This window comes from Tarenaya hassleriana, unplaced genomic scaffold (assembly GCF_000463585.1).
Source record: "Tarenaya hassleriana unplaced genomic scaffold, ASM46358v1 Cleome9, whole genome shotgun sequence".
Classification (NCBI taxonomy): Eukaryota; Viridiplantae; Streptophyta; class Magnoliopsida; order Brassicales; family Cleomaceae; genus Tarenaya; species Tarenaya hassleriana.
This window is the reverse complement of record NW_010971389.1, coordinates 2721500-2740725: the sequence shown is the minus strand read 5'-3', so window position 1 is coordinate 2740725 and position 19226 is coordinate 2721500. Positions and strand designations below refer to the sequence as shown.

At 36.3% G+C, this 19226-nt stretch overlaps 3 protein-coding genes across 5 annotated transcripts in view; all 3 read left to right on the top strand.

Annotated features, from left to right (window-relative positions):
• Positions 1-244: 244 nt before the first annotated feature.
• Positions 245-11857, top strand: LOC104804032 (myosin-14). Of its 2 annotated transcripts, XM_019201393.1 has the most exons (40): positions 245-579; positions 1379-1504; positions 1715-1858; positions 2006-2151; positions 2247-2403; positions 2524-2582; positions 2674-2833; positions 3070-3219; positions 3315-3451; positions 3583-3729; positions 3843-3944; positions 4369-4426; positions 4520-4621; positions 4717-4754; positions 4837-4963; positions 5071-5241; positions 5385-5516; positions 5612-5721; positions 5797-5857; positions 5981-6158; positions 6258-6463; positions 6598-6717; positions 6947-7045; positions 7165-7377; positions 7509-7648; positions 7763-7877; positions 7968-8012; positions 8112-8195; positions 8274-8444; positions 8607-8691; positions 9190-9257; positions 9352-9552; positions 9655-9783; positions 9867-9937; positions 10020-10119; positions 10216-10272; positions 10393-10449; positions 10598-10678; positions 10763-10845; positions 11196-11857. In XM_019201393.1, the coding sequence occupies exons 1-40, from the start codon at positions 577-579 to the stop codon at positions 11305-11307; spliced, it is 4545 nt and encodes a 1514-aa protein (XP_019056938.1). In that variant the 5' UTR covers positions 245-576; the 3' UTR covers positions 11308-11857. The 2 variants fall into 2 exon arrangements, with proteins under 2 accessions (XP_019056938.1, XP_010526481.1); XM_010528179.2 differs by lacking the exon at positions 9190-9257 and having other exon boundaries at positions 246-579; positions 8607-8756.
• Positions 11858-15262: 3405 nt separating this feature from the next.
• Positions 15263-16944, top strand: LOC104804031 (probable indole-3-pyruvate monooxygenase YUCCA8). Its single transcript, XM_010528178.1, is given in 4 exon segments — positions 15263-15840; positions 15873-16061; positions 16132-16503; positions 16600-16944. Coding segments are annotated over 4 exon segments (1260 nt in total). The 5' UTR covers positions 15263-15372; the 3' UTR covers positions 16831-16944.
• A 1846-nt stretch (positions 16945-18790) lies between these two features.
• The window catches only part of LOC104804029 (protein LOW PSII ACCUMULATION 1, chloroplastic), a 2032-nt gene continuing 1596 nt past the window's right edge, over positions 18791-19226 (top strand). For both annotated transcript variants that reach the window (XM_010528175.2, XM_010528174.1), the window contains exon 1: positions 18791-19083. In XM_010528175.2, coding sequence (XP_010526477.1) covers positions 18851-19083 — 233 coding nt within the window. In that variant the 5' untranslated portion in view covers positions 18791-18850. The remainder of the gene's footprint in view (positions 19084-19226) is intronic.

Genomic DNA, 19226 nt, shown 5'->3' with positions numbered 1-19226 from the left:
GAAAGTGAGAAAAGCAAAAGAAGAAAAAGTGTGATATTTGCCGCTTTGTTATATTTGTATTTTCAATTTCAAAACAAAAGAAATTGATTAGATGATATAAGGGTAGTTTCGGAATTTTCGGTCTTAATTAACGCTTGATATTTAGCTTAATCACACAGTAAAAGCTCCAAGAAGACTAAATCTCCGTAAAGGTGGAAGAGGAAAGGGGGAAGAAAAGAAAAAGAAAATCCAAAAGAAAAGAAAAAATCATCAGCAAGAAAAAAAAAAAGAACGACAATGTCTCTAAAAAAAAAAGAGAGAAGAGACACATAGAGGGCTTATACTTTCTTCTTCGAGCAGATTTGAAAATTTTTTCTTGAAGAGGGTTTAGCTTCTCAACCTTTTGGATTCGATCGAGAAGCCGTGCTTTGTTGATATTTTCTTTGTATTTGCTTTGGGAGCTGCAGAGTTCGTCCGCAGTCGAGGAAGTTAGACACATTTATTCATCGCCACCGTTTGGAGTGGATGATCGTCTGTTATTACACGTAGATCCGGTGGCGAGCAAAGAGTTTCTGAGCCGATAAATCTCCGGCGGAAATGGTACCTTTGATTTTCTGGGATCATCTCCGTTTACATCCATTTGTTTCTCATTCTCATTTTGATTTCGGGATTTGTCTTAATTTAAGAGCGCGTGCGATTGAATTTCTGTGTTTTGCTTTGACGTGGTTCTGTTGTTGACTGATCAGTGATCGCAATACAATGAAGGGGTTTTCGTTGTTTCTACTCGATTGACTTTCTTTTGATCTGTCCCTTGAAATGCTGCATTTTTTTAGATGTCCAAATATGGTGTGATGCCCTAGCTGATTCTCGGGGGCTATAGACCTCCGTTGATTCATAATTGACCAGAAATTGATGCTGCAGGACTGATGTTATAAGATGATTGAGCGGGGCATCTTGTTAATCGATTTTCAATTTGTTGTTCTGGGTTTTTGTTTAGTTTGGTTCTGATGTCACTTGAATAAAATTTGCAACAAATGGAACACTTCTACCAAATTATCTGTCATCATGGTATTAAAGCTTTTAAATTTTCTTTCTCATGATTGATTTTCTTCATGTGATGCTCTCGGGTTGGTAAATGCATTGTTTTTTTGTTTGACAATCCTAATTTTGAGGGGTTTGGCTCCTGCCTGTAAATGTACAAACATGGGAGTAAGGGATATTTAGAATGTTTTTTGTGAAGTGCAATTTTTTTTGTGTGTTTTTAATTTGTCGTTGCAGTAGATAACTGATCGATTGACCCTCAGTTTATCACATAGCATGAAGGCGAAGATGCTTCCCCTGTATCTTGGCTGCAAATATTGTGGTGACTGTAGAGTTATTTCAATTGTTGGTTTTGCAGGCTTGCTCCACCACTACAATTGGCGCTTTTGTCTGGGTAGAAGATCCGGAAGTGGCATGGATTGATGGTGAAGTTATCGAGGTTAAAGGAGAAGATATAAAGGTCCAGTGTACCTCCGGGAAGACGGTATGCATAGCAGATTTGAATCTTTAGATGTCAGCTATATTCTGCAGCATGGACTTTATGTTTTTTCTTATATTTTACCTAGTTAGGTTTCATTTACGTGAATTCGTTGTCACCATTAGCAGCTTTTTTCTTATCCTGAGTCCAAGCCTGTTTGTGTCTCGTAAATGCCAATTTGACTTTTCTAAGCCTTTTTTTAATCATAATTTTCAGGTCGTTGTTAAAGCTTCAAAAGCATACCCGAAAGATGTTGAAGCTCCACCTTCTGGAGTGGACGATATGACAAGGCTAGCGTATTTGCATGAACCGGGTGTACTTCAAAATCTGAAAGCAAGATATGATATAAACGAGATATATGTGAGTGCTCTGAAGATTTTTTTATAACAAGTTCATTAAAAATTTATTGCTCCGTTTAGTGGAGATTCTCAAATTATCCTATTTATCTGCTATTATATGATTTTCCGTTGTGAGTCATTGGCGCTAAAATGTGTTCTTGTTTTCCAGACTTACACAGGGAACATTTTGATCGCTGTGAACCCTTTTAGAAAACTACCCCATCTGTACAATAGCCATATGATGGCACAGTATAAAGGTGCAGCATTTGGAGAATTGAGCCCCCACCCTTTTGCAGTAGCAGATGCATCCTACAGGTGCGTCTGTTCTATTTTTGGACTTGTTTCTGTTTGGTTCTATTGCTGGTCATTTCTTGGTATCGAATCCTTTTCTTGATTTCCACTGGCTGTAGACAAATGATACACGAGGGAATAAGTCAATCAATCTTGGTCAGTGGAGAAAGTGGCGCGGGTAAAACAGAAAGTACTAAGTTACTCATGAGATATCTTGCATACATGGGAGGGAGAGCTGTTTCTGAAGGAAGGACAGTTGAGCAGCAGGTTTTGGAGGTTAGCCGTGGCATTTACTTTAGCTTTATTGTGGACCTTGTAGTTTGTCTAGAGATTTTCTGTAAGTTGATTGAAGATAAATCTGAGATATGTTTGCTTTATGTTTTGTTTTTTATGCAGTCCAATCCTGTTCTAGAAGCATTTGGAAATGCAAAGACCGTCAGAAACAACAATTCAAGGTGGGGATATGTGTGTATTCACTATTACATTTTTCATGTTGAATATCTATGGACGAATTGATTCATATTTGTGGTTGTTATCATGTTGCAGTCGATTTGGTAAATTCGTAGAGATTCAGTTTGACCAGGGCGGAAGGATATCAGGAGCTGCTATCAGGACTTATTTGTTGGAGAGATCACGGGTTTGTCAGGTGTCAGATCCTGAAAGAAACTATCACTGTTTCTACATGCTTTGTGCTGCACCACCAGAGGTAAATATACCGTTTCCTTCTTTTTCGTGTGCTAGTTTAGATTTTCTAATCATTCCTCCCGCTAGAGATGCTGAGAATATGACTAAGATTAGAAATAGCCATTGATCAGGCCGTTCTTGATTCCATTTTATTAAATTAGTTTGACCTTTTGTTAAAATTTCGTTAATTTCTGTTGGGCAATGTCATTAAAGGTTTTATCCAGATATTTTCTCATTTGCTTCTTGTTTTTTGACCAGGAAGTAAAAAAACTGAAATTGGCAGATCCAAGAACATTTCATTATCTGAATCAGTCTAACTGCATTGAGTTGGATGGGTTAGATGATTCTAAGGAATATCTTGAAACGCGAAAGGCAATGGATGTTGTTGGGATAAGTTCAGAGGAGCAGGTAATGTGTATGTCCTTTTGGTAAAAATTGTATGCCCTTTTAGTAAAAATAGTGATATCAGCAAATAAAACTTTCTGATATTTCTTTCTTTCCAGGATGCAATTTTCCGAGTTGTTGCCGCTATTCTCCATCTTGGGAATATTGAATTTACAAAAGGAAAAGAAACAGACTCGTCGGTTCCAAAAGATGAAAAATCGAAGTTCCATCTGAAGACTGCAGCTGAGCTTTTCATGTGAGTAAATAATCAAACTGACACGACTTTAAGATGGGAAAACCTCCTTTACTTTCCAGAAAACTGGTTTCATTAACTATGAGATAATGTGAGAAGACGCTGAAAGATCCTGATACGTTGGTTTTCTTCAGGTGTGATGAGAAAGCACTGGAAGATTCTCTTTGCAAACGTGTGATTGTGACACGTGATGAAACCATTACCAAATGTTTGGATCCAGATTCTGCGGTGCTCAGCAGAGATGCATTGGCAAAAATTGTTTACTCAAGAGTGTTTGATTGGTATATGACTATGTGTACTCTAATCCCAGGACATAATTTCTCGATGCCTGTGTCTGCAATTTTCTGATGTCTCATTCAGTATTATCCACTAACTTGCTTTATTGCTTTTGCAGGATTGTGGACAAGATCAATAGTTCAATTGGCCAAGATCCTGATTCAAAGTACTTGATTGGTGTCCTAGATATCTATGGATTTGAGAGTTTCAAGACGAACAGGTGCTTAATTGGTATGCCTTTTGTTTCATAAGGGGCGGAAACAGGTTTAAGGTAGATTTTAAGCTCATATGGAACACAGGTTAAACTTGGATCTCAAGGTTTTCACTTGGGCGTTCTGTTGTTTTGTTGGCTGGCTTTCTATTAATCTCTGATATCTTGAAGCAATGAATGGTGCAGTAAATTTGACTAACTCTAACCTGGTACGAATTATCTTGGTATTGAATTGATCAACAAGTAACTAGAGCAAACAAGCATATTAAGAGTTTCTTAGCTGGTGACATTTCGGTTTTTGACAAGTGAAATTTTAGGAAAACGCGTCTCTTCTTATACAGATATTTTGTATCGGAGTGAAGTAAAAGACTTGAATTTCTGCTCACTTGTTTTTTCCTTGCACAAATGCTTAGTATTGCATGGGTTTTTGCAGTTTTGAGCAGTTTTGCATCAACTTGACGAATGAGAAACTTCAGCAACATTTTAATCAGGTTTGTCTGAGGCTTGTCCATTCTTCAGGTAGTTTCCTTTTCTTCAGCCGATTCAGCTCCTAATTAGTGATCCATGAATTTCTTGTTGAGCAGCATGTCTTCAAAATGGAACAAGAAGAGTATAAAAAGGAAGAAATTGACTGGAGCTACATTGAGTTCGTAGATAATCAAGATGTTTTGGACCTTATTGAGAAGGTGCACAGTTTTACTACATTTTGCCTCCTATATGTTACATAGTATTATCTGTATACTTACTTGGCCATTGCCGTCATCTTCTTCTCATCTTACAGAAACCTGGTGGTATCATTGCTCTCTTAGATGAAGCTTGGTAAGCGTATGAACTCGAATAGCTATTGCTATTGGGGGAATTTCTCTATTTTGTATCTAAGTCTTTAATCTCTATTTTGCAGTATGTTCCCAAGATCAACACATGAAACATTTGCTCAGAAGTTGTACCAAACATTCAAAAATCATAAGCGATTTAGCAAGCCGAAATTAGCTCGTAGTGACTTCACAATTGACCATTATGCTGGTGATGTAAGTAAAATTCTACTTCAGCATATTGAATAAATTATAATATGATTCTGCTGAGGAACAAAGTTAAGGTTGCGCTGTACCCTAAAAGAAATGAGTTGTTTTTTCAGGTCACTTATCAGACTGAACAGTTTCTGGACAAGAACAAGGATTATGTTGTTGCTGAGCATCAGGCATTGCTAAGTGCTTCTAGATGCACCTTCGTTGCAGGTCTCTTTCCTCTTTTGGCGGAGGATTCTAACAAACAGTCAAAGTTCTCTTCTATAGGTTCGCGATTTAAGGTGCTGTATGACAATCTATTTTTGTGCAAATAGTCTCTCTGATTTTCCCAAATAAACTTGGGATTAAGGCGCTGTTGTTGTTGTTGTAATCTCTATTTTATTGAAGCGTCTTTCTTTCTTAATCTTATTCTTGCTTCGTGCAGCAACAATTGGTATCATTGCTTGAAACTCTCAGTTCTACTGAGCCTCACTATATTCGTTGTGTGAAGCCCAACAATCTTCTCAAACCTTCAATCTTTGAGAACCAAAATGTTCTACAACAGCTACGTTGTGGGGTGAGATTCACATGCTTTCTTGGTTTCCCTAAAACAACCTATTCTTCTTATTACTGGCCTGCAAGTTTAATTTTTTTTATATGAATCCCTTACAGGGTGTGATGGAGGCAATTAGGATTAGCTGTGCTGGATATCCCACCAGGAAACATTTTGATGAATTCCTCGACAGATTTGGTATCCTTGCTCCTGAAGTTTTGGATAAAAGGTATGGCTCTCTTTGATTCATAGGTAAAAAGCTTACCTAGAGTTGTTTCTCACTTTTGAATTTTTTTTTGGCTAGTTCTGATGAGATAGCTGGCTGCAAGAAGCTTCTGGAGCAGGTTGGACTCCAAGGTTACCAGGTAATTAGATTGGTTCCTTAAGTTCGCATACTTGGGTATGCAACTGGGCTTTTTAATCTTTTGCAGAATGCTTGTTTTGATTGATCCTGCTGTTGTGTAAAGCGTCATGTTCTTATTTTGCAGATTGGTAAGACAAAAGTTTTCCTCAGGGCAGGGCAGATGGCTGACTTAGATGCTCGGAGGACTGAGGTCCTAGGAAGATCAGCCAGCATCATCCAGAGGAAAGTCCGTTCTTATTTGTCCCGCAAAAGCTTTATTATGCTTCGCAAGGCTGCGTCAAATATTCAGGCTGTATGCAGAGGTACTTAAGGATTAGAAATTTTATTCTGACTTCAATATCCTGGAAATTCAAAATGTTAACCTGTTCATACATTGTCTGTTTCTTGTTTGTTTTGTACAGGACAACTTGCTCGGCACATCTTTGAGAGCTTGCGCAAAGAAGCTGCTGCTTTGAGGATCCAGAAAGCTTTGCGGATGCACCTTGCTCGGAAGTCTTACAAAGAAATTTATTTTGCAGCTGTTTCTGTTCAATCAGGTATGCGTGGAATGGTTGCCCGTGACAAGCTACGCTCCAGAAGGCAGACCAAGGCGGCAATTAAGATTCAGGTGATTTACCCTTTTGTTATGGAAAATGATGAAAATCAACATGCTGTTTTTTATTTTCCTTCATACAATTTTTTTTCCATTTGAGTTTCTTCTGCAATCTGTGACTTGGAGTAAGTTCTCTTTGCATATACCAGAGCCATTGCCGTAGATTCTTGGCTCAGTCGCGTTATAAGAGGCTGAAGAAAGCAGCAATCGTGACACAATGTGCATGGAGAGTGAGGTTAGCTCGAAAAGAACTGCGGAAGCTTAAGATGGTGAGATCTCCTTCGTGCTTTCATGATTCAGATTTCATTCTGAGTTAGTATATAAATTGCAACACCTCAGAGAATGTTTGGTTTAAAGATTAGATTTCAAGATAGTTCTTTTGATGCAATTGCTCACCTGGAGCTATATCCCCATCTTGATCGTGAAAACATAAATAGAAGGTGCTTGCCTTTTTTCAAAGGGTAAACTGCAACTATAAGATCTTCTTAATTTCTTCAGGCTGCAAGGGAGACAGGAGCTCTTCAAGCCGCGAAGAATAAGCTTGAGAAGCAGGTGGAAGAACTCACATGGAGATTACAGCTTGAGAAACGCATGAGGGTCAGATTAAACAGAATACATTTTTTATTGTTTTGCCTTTCATGATAGATTTGTTTTTCTAAACTTTGGTTCAACTTTGACGTATCTTTAATCTGTTCATGCGGCTTTTAATTCTGCAGACTGACATGGAAGAAGCTAAAACACAAGAAAATGCAAAACTGCAATCAGCATTGGAGGAAATGCAAACTCAGTTCAAGGAAACTAAAGTATCTCTCTTGAAGGAACTGGAAGCTGCCAAAAAGGCAGCAGAAGTCTCCCCTGTGGTCCAGGAGGTTACTGTAGTTGACCAAGAACTAGTGAAGAAACTTACAACTGAAAACGAAGAACTCAAGGTACTCTCTCTCTCTCTCTCTCTCTGTGTTTGTTTTTTAAGCAAGGATGTCTGTGTTTTGAATTATTGGAAGAAAAGTGTGGTATTTCATAATCATAGAATGCATTTGCTAATTCTCTTCATTATATGCAGTCCCTTGTGAGTTCATTGGAGCAGAAGATTGATGAAACTGAGAAAAAATTCGAGGAGACAAGTAGAATCAGTGTGGAGAGGCAAAAGCAGGCTCTAGAAGCTGAAACAAAAATTGTCAACTTGAAGACCGCCATGCACAAGTATTATCTAGAGATCTCTGAGCTATTTAATTTACCGAGTATTTCAAGATTCCCATAACTGACTGACCCTCAATATGAAATCTATTCCTTCTCTCATGTTGTGTTCGTCTGCAGACTCGAAGAAAAAATTTTGGACATGGAATCTGAAAACCAGATTTTGAGGCAGCAGTCCCTCTTAAGTGCACCAATTAAGACATCATCTGGACATCTTCCTCCTTCTCCTGTTAAGGTAGACCAGTGAAAAAAATTTAGGAATACTTCTCATTTACTTCTTTTTGTCCTATTTATGATATTACAAATTTGTTATTGTTTCTTTCAGAGCTTGGAAAATGGTCACCATCCTAGTGAAGAGAATCGTCTTGATGTAATAATTTATTAACATATACTTTTGTCAGTGGAGATCTAGCAATCATATTTTTCCATTTCCCATTTGCCTTTATATATTTAAACGCCTTTTTTGCAGGGCACTGAGCCTGCAACACCAGCAAGGAGGCAAGGAACAGAATCTGATGCCAAGCCTAGAAGATCCCATATTGATCGTCAACATGTATGATGTTTAGCTGAGTTACTCCTTTGTATGTTTCTGATCAGTCAGGAATAAAGAGAGTTAATTTTCTTGCTGCAGGAGGATGTCGATGCTCTTATCAACTGTGTGATAAAAGATATTGGATTCAGCCACGGGAAACCTGTAGCCGCATTTACTATATACAAATGTCTGCTTCACTGGAAATCATTTGAAGCGGAAAGGACGAATGTGTTTGATCGTCTTGTCCAAATGATTGGTTCTGCTATTGAGGTACCAGATTTTATTATCTTAGTCTTTGTTTTTAACAGTGTTTGTAATAAAATTGGTGGATGATGCCCTTGTTTTCTTGTGAAATTTCTGAAGGAGAACAATGCGTTACCTTTTAAATTAATTTAATATTTACCATAGTAATTAATTGTTTACTGATTTCAGAATGAAGATGATAATGCTCATTTGGCATATTGGTTATCCAATACTTCGACCTTACTCTTCATGCTTCAACAAAGTCTGAAAGCTGGTGCAACTGCGACAACACATCGAAAGCCACCTATCTCCACCTCCTTGTTTGGAAGAATGGCCTTGGTATATAAACTTTTTTTGGCCCTATATTAATGTGTTTTGTCTCTAGAGAAACAATCTTTTCTCAAATTGTTATCTTTTTCTTCTAATTTACCAGGGTTTTACAAATGTCTGCTTCACTGGAAATCATTTGAAGCGGAAAGGACGAATGTGTTTGATCGTCTTGTCCAAATGATTGGTTCTGCTATTGAGGTACCAGATTTTATTATCTTAGTCTTTGTTTTTAACAGTGTTTGTAATAAAATTGGTGGATGATGCCCTTGTTTTCTTGTGAAATTTCTGAAGGAGAACAATGCGTTACCTTTTAAATTAATTTAATATTTACCATAGTAATTAATTGTTTACTGATTTCAGAATGAAGATGATAATGCTCATTTGGCATATTGGTTATCCAATACTTCGACCTTACTCTTCATGCTTCAACAAAGTCTGAAAGCTGGTGCAACTGCGACAACACATCGAAAGCCACCTATCTCCACCTCCTTGTTTGGAAGAATGGCCTTGGTATATAAACTTTTTTTGGCCCTATATTAATGTGTTTTGTCTCTAGAGAAACAATCTTTTCTCAAATTGTTATCTTTTTCTTCTAATTTACCAGGGTTTCCGTTCATCCCCTTCTTCAGCAAATCTTGCTGCAGCAGCAGCTTCTGCAGCGGCTGCAGTGATTCGGCCCGTTGATGCAAAGTATCCAGCTTTGCTTTTCAAGCAGCAGCTTGCAGCATATGTAGAAAAAATTTATGGAATAATTCGGGATAACCTGAAAAGGGAGTTGCAAACTTTGCTTTCGCTATGCATCCAGGTGTGTTTATTAGTACTTGTTTTTTTATGCAAATGGTAGTATGTACACATTTTTTGCTTTGAATGTTTTATTCTGGCTTCTGATGAGAATAAGTATCTTTAGGCACCACGAACGTCCAAGGGAAGTGTGTTACGATCTGGAAGGTCATTTGGCAAGGATTCTCCTTTAAACCACTGGCAGGGAATCATTGAAGGCCTAAATGCACTTCTGAACACACTACAAGAAAACTTTGTACGGAAATGCATAGAACTCGAGTCTCTACTCTGTATCTCTTTAAAATGTCAGGAAATTCTAATGGCTCTTCCTAGTTTCAGGTTCCTCCAGTGCTTATCCAGAAGATATTTACTCAGACTTTCTCATACATCAATGTGCAATTATTTAACAGGTAAAAAGATTGTTTATTATCTATTATAAAATTAGACATTTCCGTGCAGAGCAGATTTTAATGGAGTTCGTTCTATCTGTAGTCTTCTCCTACGGCGAGAATGTTGTACATTTAGCAATGGTGAATATGTAAAATCTGGGTTGGCGGAGTTAGAGTTATGGTGCGTCCAAGCAAAAGAAGAGGTTTGCCCTTGTGAAATCACCCTTCTCGGATTCTTGATCTTAAGTGATTTATCTTTCATAAAATTTTGGTTCATGATGCCTGCCCTTGAAGTGCAGTATGCAGGCTCATCCTGGGACGAACTTAAACATATCAGACAGGCTGTTGGATTCTTGGTAAGTTTATATTATTTGAAGCTGAATGTATAAACAAATTCGCTTCTCTTTTCCTTCTCATTTTTCTCTTTTGTTAAAAGTTGCATTTCTCATCATGTTGAATTGGCTTTTCACCAACAGGTCATCCATCAGAAATACAGAATCTCGTATGATGAGATAGCAAATGATTTGTGTCCGGTACGCTCTTTCTCAATTCTAATATTGATCACATATGCATATGCATCACTAAAAATACCGATTGCATATCCATAAATGTTTGGATATGGCCACACACATAAGCACGTGTTTTCATGGTTATGCTGACACCATTTTCATTTTGTTTCAGATCCTTAGCGTCCAGCAACTTTACAGAATATGCACACTGTACTGGGATGACAGCTATAACACAAGAAGTGTATCCCAAGATGTAAATTTCCCTGAGGAAATAGTGTGCTTGTTCCATCCACGAAGATAGCTTTGTTCTAACACTCTGACTCTAAATTATCAACAGGTCATTTCAAGCATGAGGGTACTTATGACAGAGGATTCGAACAATGCTGATAGCAGTGCCTTCTTGTTAGATGATGATTCCAGGTACAATGACCAACTCTGTGAATTAAGAAAGACAAGAAGTCTCTCAAAAGCATACAAGCTTGTTGATTCCCTGATGAATATCAAGTGTTAAAGTATGAGAAAAGAAAAACCACTGAATTTTTTCCTTGCCCAACTGCTATCTAGTTATGCATTTTTATACCCAAGAATTTGAGTTCTCATAATGGAAGAGGCTCGGTTAGGAAATAAACTCTTAAGAGAGAGAGAGAGAGTGAGTCTGAAAGATGATAGAATGCAAGACAAATTAGGACTTCCGGAAATTTGTGATCGTTTTTTTCCTAACTCTACCCCTGCTCATGGAACTAACGAGCTGTGTCTTTCTTGGTGTGTAGCATTCCCTTCTCCGTTGATGACCTATCTAGTGCAATTCAAGAGAAGGACTTTGCTGAAGTGAAAGCCGCAGACGAACTCCAAGAGAATCCAGCTTTCAGTTTCTTGCTATAATGGTCAGATACCAGATGAATTTGCAGATGGAGAATGTTCCCACCTTCAGTTTTATGTCAAAAGGTGGAGTGCCCTTCAAAGGCGAAAGGAACAAAAAAAAACAAGAACATCTCACCGGAAAATCACCAAATCCATTGTTCATCCCTCCCCATTTTCGTAAGAATTTCTTATTCTCCGATTCGTTTATTGTTTTGATTGTCTCTGTTGGTCCCAGAAATTTTCATGAAGTTTGTAGTTTTTGCTGGGAGAAAAAGAAAAGGGGAGAGGATCTTTATACATATGGTTGTTCTTTGTTGGTGTGCAGTGTCTTTTTTTCTTTTTTACCCTTTCTATTTACTTTCAAATCAAACTACAACATTTATGTTCTTGGTGGCTTTAAATTCTTCTGTTTCTGGTTCATATTGTTATAGCAAATTTTGTGTTTGGGACACACCGTATAGATGGGGGTCTATGGAGTTGTGTTCCCACCCACCCCTTCATGTGTTGTTTTTTTTTTTTTTGATTTTGTACAGATAGAAACAAGTTTGTTTGGAAAAAAAAATTCTCTACATGGTCATTGTCTTTCATGTGATCTGTATATATCCTTCTGTGTGGAGGTTTATTTTGTTTTGTTTCTTTTTAATTATAAATTTTAATAAAATTTTCTCCACAAAAATCTAAAATGATCCAAATCTCATGCACTTTTATGTATGTATATGTATATGTATATGTATAAAATCCATATGGTGAGAACTAAGCGAGATGTTCCTCTAAAAGTCAAACTTTGCTCTGAATAATTATTTGAGAGTTTAGCTTCGCTGTAATTGGAAATTTGGAATCATGAAACATTAAAAAAAAAAGGAAGATCGAGCACGACAGGGTAGGAACATGAAGCTTTTCTATATGGATTTTATTTGACAATTAATTATCAACATGCAATTTTATTTTATAAAATTCCGAAAAACGTGTCGCATAATCTCATATATTAATATTTCAAAGCTATGGTCCAAGATCTCAATATTAACCGAATAATCTCCGGTTAAAATTGGTAAAGATTTGCATTGTATTTTGTCCGAATATGTTTATAATATATATATATATATATATGTATATATATATGGAATAACACAATCGATGTAAAATTTCATTGTCACTTTGATTTATGGAGTTTTACCTTCCAAACAAATAAAAAAAAATCATACTGTTATTGTCTAAATGAAAACAACATATAGAAAATGCCAAAGATGGATGGGAAATATACAACTGGCAAATGAAGAATGAGAGATGATTATAATTCCAACGTTAGAAAAGGTGAAAACTATGAGTACGATCGATCCTGCGTGCAGCATCATAGAACAAAGGATCAAAATCCATGTGGGATCGAATCACTCTCTCATATTTGGCATGAAGATTAGGGTTCATAGAGATCATATATTGGTGTTTCATTTGGCCATTTGTTGCTCAACACTAATAATAATAATAATAATAAAATTATTGGATGAAATAAATTTTATTTCCAATTCAGATTCGAATTTTTACTTGGAAAAACACATTCACCTAGATATTTTCGATTAGTCGAGAGATATAATTGGATTAAACATTTTATCAACTTTTGAATTATAAAAAAAAAACATTCATTCAAACCCACTAATTTAAGCTTATGTTTGTGCACATGTTTCAAAAATGCATGTTGACATATACTTACATTCGCATAGATACACACATATATGTACATGTGGGAGTGTGTATATATGGGCCAAACTCAAAGCTTCCAAAAAAAGATACATGCACATGGCTTTCCATCTCCATTGCCAAGTGGGTTTTAGTGGGACTCTGAAAGCTTTTCTCATAGATGGGGACTACCCATGACTGATCTTTTGTACTTTCAAATATAAAGCACTATATGAAATGAGCGTCTTCAAGTACCAATGAAGAGAATATGTATATAAAGATAATCTCATATTCCCCCACTAATTTTCGTTAATGTTCTAGATTCTTACAACAATTTTTAATTTGACAAAAAATTACATCAGATTTTAAACATTTCCAAAATCTCACACAAAATATTGAAATGCATTGCAATTTTTTCTATATCCGTAAATAGCATTAAATTTTGTCAATTTTAATGTTGATGTTGCACGTCACATCACACTTTTTTCGTCAAATCATCATATTTCGCCAAATCATAAAAAATATAAAAAAATAGAAATAAAAAATAAAAATAAATAAAGTATTAAAAATTTAAAGAATTTCAAACTTTAATTTAAAAAAAAAATTTAAAAAAAAAAAATACATATACATATATACACACTTATATATATACATATATATATACACACAATTATATACATATACATATATACATCTACATATATATACATACATATTCACATGCATACACTATATATACACATGTAAATATATATATATATATGCATGTATATAATTGTGTATATGTATATATGTGTATATACAAAATTTTATATATATTTATACACATATATATACATACATATTAACATGCATATATATAGTGTACATATTCACATATTCAATGTATATATGGATATATATGTATATATATATATATGAATATGTATATATGTGTATATACATATGTGAATATATATATATATATTATATTTTTGTGGATATATGTGTGTATATATGTATATGTATATAATTGTGTATATATGTATATGTAATTTATTTTTTATTTTTTATTTTTTATTTTTTATTTTTTATTTTTTATTTTTTAATTTTTTTTAAAAATAAAATTTTAAATTCTGTAAGAAAATTTAAAACTTTATTTAATTTTTTAACTTTTTATATTATTTTCTAACGTGTCATAATGATTTGGCGAAATATTATTATTTGACGAAAAAGTGTGATGTGACATGCTATGTAAACATTAAAATTGACGGAATTTAATATCGTTTATGTATATGGAAGAAATTGCAACACATTCTAATATTTTGTGTGAGATTAGAAATTTTTAAAATTGGGTGTAATTTTTTTTCAAATTTAAAATTAATGTAGAAATATGGAACATTAACAAAAATTAGTGGGAAAATATGGGATTACCCAAAAAAAGATTAAACTCTTGGCTAGGCGCTTAGTCACCATCAAAGGTTTTAGCCTCACTTTTATTAAATCTAAAACTCATCCCCAATACTATACTATAGAAAATCTCGTGAAAATACATAAAATTATTATTAACTCCTAAATTATTCAGTAAACTTTAAAATCATGAATTTCGTTAGAATTTTCGAAAAAATACATGGAAATTTACTAAAACTTCACATTATATAAGATAAAGAGCCAAATATCATGTAGTTTTTTAAAGGTCTTTGTAAAATTTATTATTTTAATCAGGAGTTGGAAAAAAATCTGTGTATTATTATGAAAATTTAATAGTAGCTAATAAAATACAATAAATGATAATGATATGTAGGAAGAGACATAACACAATGAAGTCGATTTCATCATTGTCTATGGATCCCCATCGTGTTGTCCATGATAGGTTATACTTAACATATTTAAATAAATAATCCGAACGATATGTTTTGTTTCCCTAACCCTAGTCTCGAACCGAGGTTTATGTGTGCATACGATGGTTGAGACATTTATCCACACAGCTTGGGTCCACGTCAGCATCCCCACCCTACGTGGCTTCCCCAAATTACGCTTAACCCTTCGCGTTTGGACGTGTGGGTCCTACAAGGAGCCTGAGGTGTCGTTGCTTGCTTCAGCCACTCCCACTCTGCATTTTTGGTAATATTTATGAAAAACCGTCATTCCCCTGATTTCGTGGGTCTGAATGAATAGACCATAGCTATAATAATTTCGATTTTAGTTAGGGTTTAAAATAAATATCATATAATAATATCCTCGTTGAAAAATTTCAACGAACATGGCATCTCGTCTATATAAGCACCACGACACTTGCCTCCTCTCTCATTCCAAAACCCAAAACCTCTCTCTCTCTCTCTCTCTCTCTCTCTCTAACCAAACAAAAAACCTTCAAATTCTTTATTAAAAAAAACAGAGCGAACCTCGTTCTTAGTCCCCTGTAAAACCCAAGAAATGGAGAGTTTATTCCGTCTGATGAATCATGAGGATTCCACTTCTCGACGGTGCATTTGGGTCAATGGACCGGTTATCGTCGGAGCCGGACCGGCCGGTTTAGCGACGGCGGCGTGTCTCCGCGACCAGAACGTCCCTTTCGTCGTTCTCGAGAGAGCAGAGTGCATTGCCTCTCTCTGGCAGAAACGCACTTACGACAGGCTCAAGCTTCATCTCCCCAAGCGGTTCTGTCAATTACCCAAAATGCCCTTCCCCGAGGATTTCCCAGAGTACCTCACCAAGCGCCAGTTCATCCAGTACCTTGAGTCCTACGCAAAGCACTTCGATATCAACCCTAAATTCAACGAACGTGTTCGGTCCGCCATGTACGACGAGACCAGCGGCTTGTGGCGGGTCAAGACCGAGTCGACCAGTGACGAGGTCGAATACATTTGCCGGTGGCTCGTGGTCGACCATGACTGATCTTTTGTACTTTCAAATATAAAGCACTATATGCCGAGTGTGTGATGCCACAGATCGATGGATTGAACGAATTCTCCGGCGAGGTCATTCACGCCTGCGATTACAAGTCCGGCGAGAAGTTCGCCGGAAAGAAAGTGCTCGTCGTGGGTTGTGGAAACTCCGGCATGGAAGTGTCTCTCGACCTTGCTAACCACCTTGCTGTGCCTTCCATGGTTGTTCGCAGCTCGGTAAGTGATAAAGTAACGAACTTTTTTCATCAGAAGGCGATATTTTGGGTCTGATCAAATGGGTTAACAGGTCCACGTGTTGCCGAGAGAGATCATGGGGAAATCGACGTTCGAGATTGCGGTGGCGATGATGAAATGGCTTCCTGTGTGGCTTGTCGACAAGATACTGTTAATCTTGGCATGGTTCGTGCTCGGGAACATCGAGAAGTACGGTCTGAAAAGGCCGAGAACTGGTCCGATGGAGCTCAAGAACGCGGAAGGCAAGACTCCAGTGCTCGACATCGGAGCTGTGGAGAAGATCAGATCAAGGGAGATCAATGTGGTTCCAGGGATCAAACGATTCAACGGTAACCGAGTCGAGCTTGTCAACGGAGACAATCTCGACGTCGACTCGGTGGTTCTCGCCACTGGGTACAGCAGCAACGTCCCTTCTTGGCTTCAGGTGAGAAATTTTCAGATTTTTAACCGGGCCGGTCTTGTTATGAAACTATACGAGAGAACAAAGGAGCTGATGGCGTTTGCGTTTGCGTTTGAACAGGAGAGGGCGTTATTTTCAAAGAGAGGTTATCCCAAAACGCCGTATCCGAACAGCTGGAAGGGGGAATCGGGATTGTACGCGGTGGGGTTCACGAGGAGAGGGCTCTCAGGCGCGTCTGTGGACGCTGTCAGAATCGCTCAAGACATAAGCTCTGTCTGGAAACTGGAGACCAAACAGCCCCTGAAACGCACCGCGGCTTGTCATCGCCCATGCATTTCTCAGCTCCTTTAATCTTCACACGTGTATATATATATATGTAGATACATATTGAAGAACACACAAATATGCAGTAGAAGAAGAGATATTAGGATATAATAGAAAGATATTTGTTCGTATTCAGTTTGATTATATTCGTATTGAGTTATTTCAATTTTAAAAAATTATAAATATTCGATTTTTATATTAATTCGTTTCGATTTGGATTTATCTCGTGTTCGGTTTTTATTTATAATACTCATCTTTCAAAATTTATTTTAATTTTTTCGATGATTTTTTTTTTCAGTTTGGATTCGATTTTTTTAATTAAAAAAATCATAATTGTTTGATTTTTATATTGAATTTAATTCCAATGTTGGGTCCAAAATGTAAATGCGACCTTACAAATGTCACGTCAAAGCAGCCCGGCGATGCCATTTTCCCCAAAATGTCCAATGTCCAAGGATAAAAGGCATCAGTCCAAAATAAAAGCATATATATATATATATATATATATATATATGCGAATTATGATATATATGGATACACACGTGTACAAGTCATATATATATATATATAGCATAAGCAATATCCACCTAACAAGTGAATTCCATAAGAAGAAAACTTTGAAAGTTCAACGGTCCAAATACTTAAATTTCATGTACCTATAATATCTACATATAGAACAAGAAATGTGATTGATGTGTATGTATGTATGTATGTATGTATATATTATATATACCGATCACATGTAATCTGTAAGAAGTCGGTTTCAAATAACAAGCATCTCATGCTACCTATTCAGAAGCTACAAATTGAGATGTTGACTAACCCACATCTTTGTCACCTCACTCATATGATGTATATAATATATGATCCCTCATGAAAATTTCGTTACATTTGGTAAAACCCTAGGCTACTATCTTCTAGATTTCAATATGCTACATAGGTCAAATTATATAGAGACATATGTAGATATATGTCCATTTACCGTTTTTATTGTAATTATGTACCGTTTTCAAGGTGTCTTGTACAGTTTTAAAATCGTAGGATTTGGACCGACTGCGGATTTTTTTTTTACCCATATCATATATATATTTTTTTTTTGCAATATAAAATTATCGTATTTTACATTACCATTTGCTCTTTACTGCCACTACTATCTGCTTGAATGCAAATATTATACGTACAGTTTATTCCATGCGCTCCATTATATTTGAATCGTTGTTCGATGTAGAACCAACCATATACGGTCAAATTAAACATTGATTGCAAATTGCTTCGAGCTTATATATTGACGACAAAGAGTAAATGTTAACACATGGGGATTGTCACAAAAATTCCCATCGTCAAAATTCATCATACGTAGATGTTCGAGGGCCCATGCATATATTGTCCAATCTTGTACAGAAACTATGGTTTGTTCCTTTCACATGGCTATGTCTGGTAGATGAACTAACCTACCTTCCAGGAAATCACCATGTCTAAGTTCAAACACAAGAAACGGAGCAGGGGAGTTTTGAGATTCGATTCCATACTTGTTCGGATTAGTTTATTTATTGGTTATAGAAAATTTGTATCATTCCGTTACTATACATTCATTTTGATTTCGATTTCAGTTTGGTTCAGAAAAAATGTTTATATTTTTATTTTAAAAAAATCATTTTTTTCGAGTTTTTTAATATTCGATTTAATTCAGTTACACGAAATTCAAATGCTTCTGTGCTTTGATGATATACCCCGTGGGATTAATAACATGAACTTTTCAATTTGAATTTTAGGAGAAAATAGAAAAATAAAAAATGCATCAGCTTCCATGCATTAGGAAAAAAAAAACTTCGAGGCCCAAACATATAGAGATCCAAAATATATTCAACTTTCACATTTGAAAGGAAAAAGCCTATAAAGGCCCAAATTATAGTAAACGACACGCTCCCAAAAACCAATATAAATTCGCAAGCGTGGCAAGTTTCTTATCACATCCATAACCATTAATAATAAATAAATAAATAAATAACAAAACCACCTATGAACACAGGAAGCTCCAGAGAGACCAATGGCTCTTCTGGTCTGGTCCCAGTCTCTCATTCATCTTTGTCGAATAACCCAAACCCAGAATCCAACGAAACCCTCCACTCGTTGCGAATCTTCCCGCCGTAATTACAGAGAAAGATTTGTTTTTTCTTCCGAAAACCCTAGATTTTGGCCTTTGAATACCAGAAAGCATCGATCTCTCCCTTTCACTACCGTCTGTTTTGCTGCAGATGAGTCTCCTTCTTCTGAGATCAGGTAAACTCGAAAATTTTCATTCTTCTTCTCAGTTTTCCTGATTGTTCATACTGTCTTGTGGTTCTTTGCTGGTCTCTTGAATCGATTTTTGTTCCCGAGAAAAACTCCCTGCGAAATCCAATTGGGGGGGGGGGGGGGCGCGG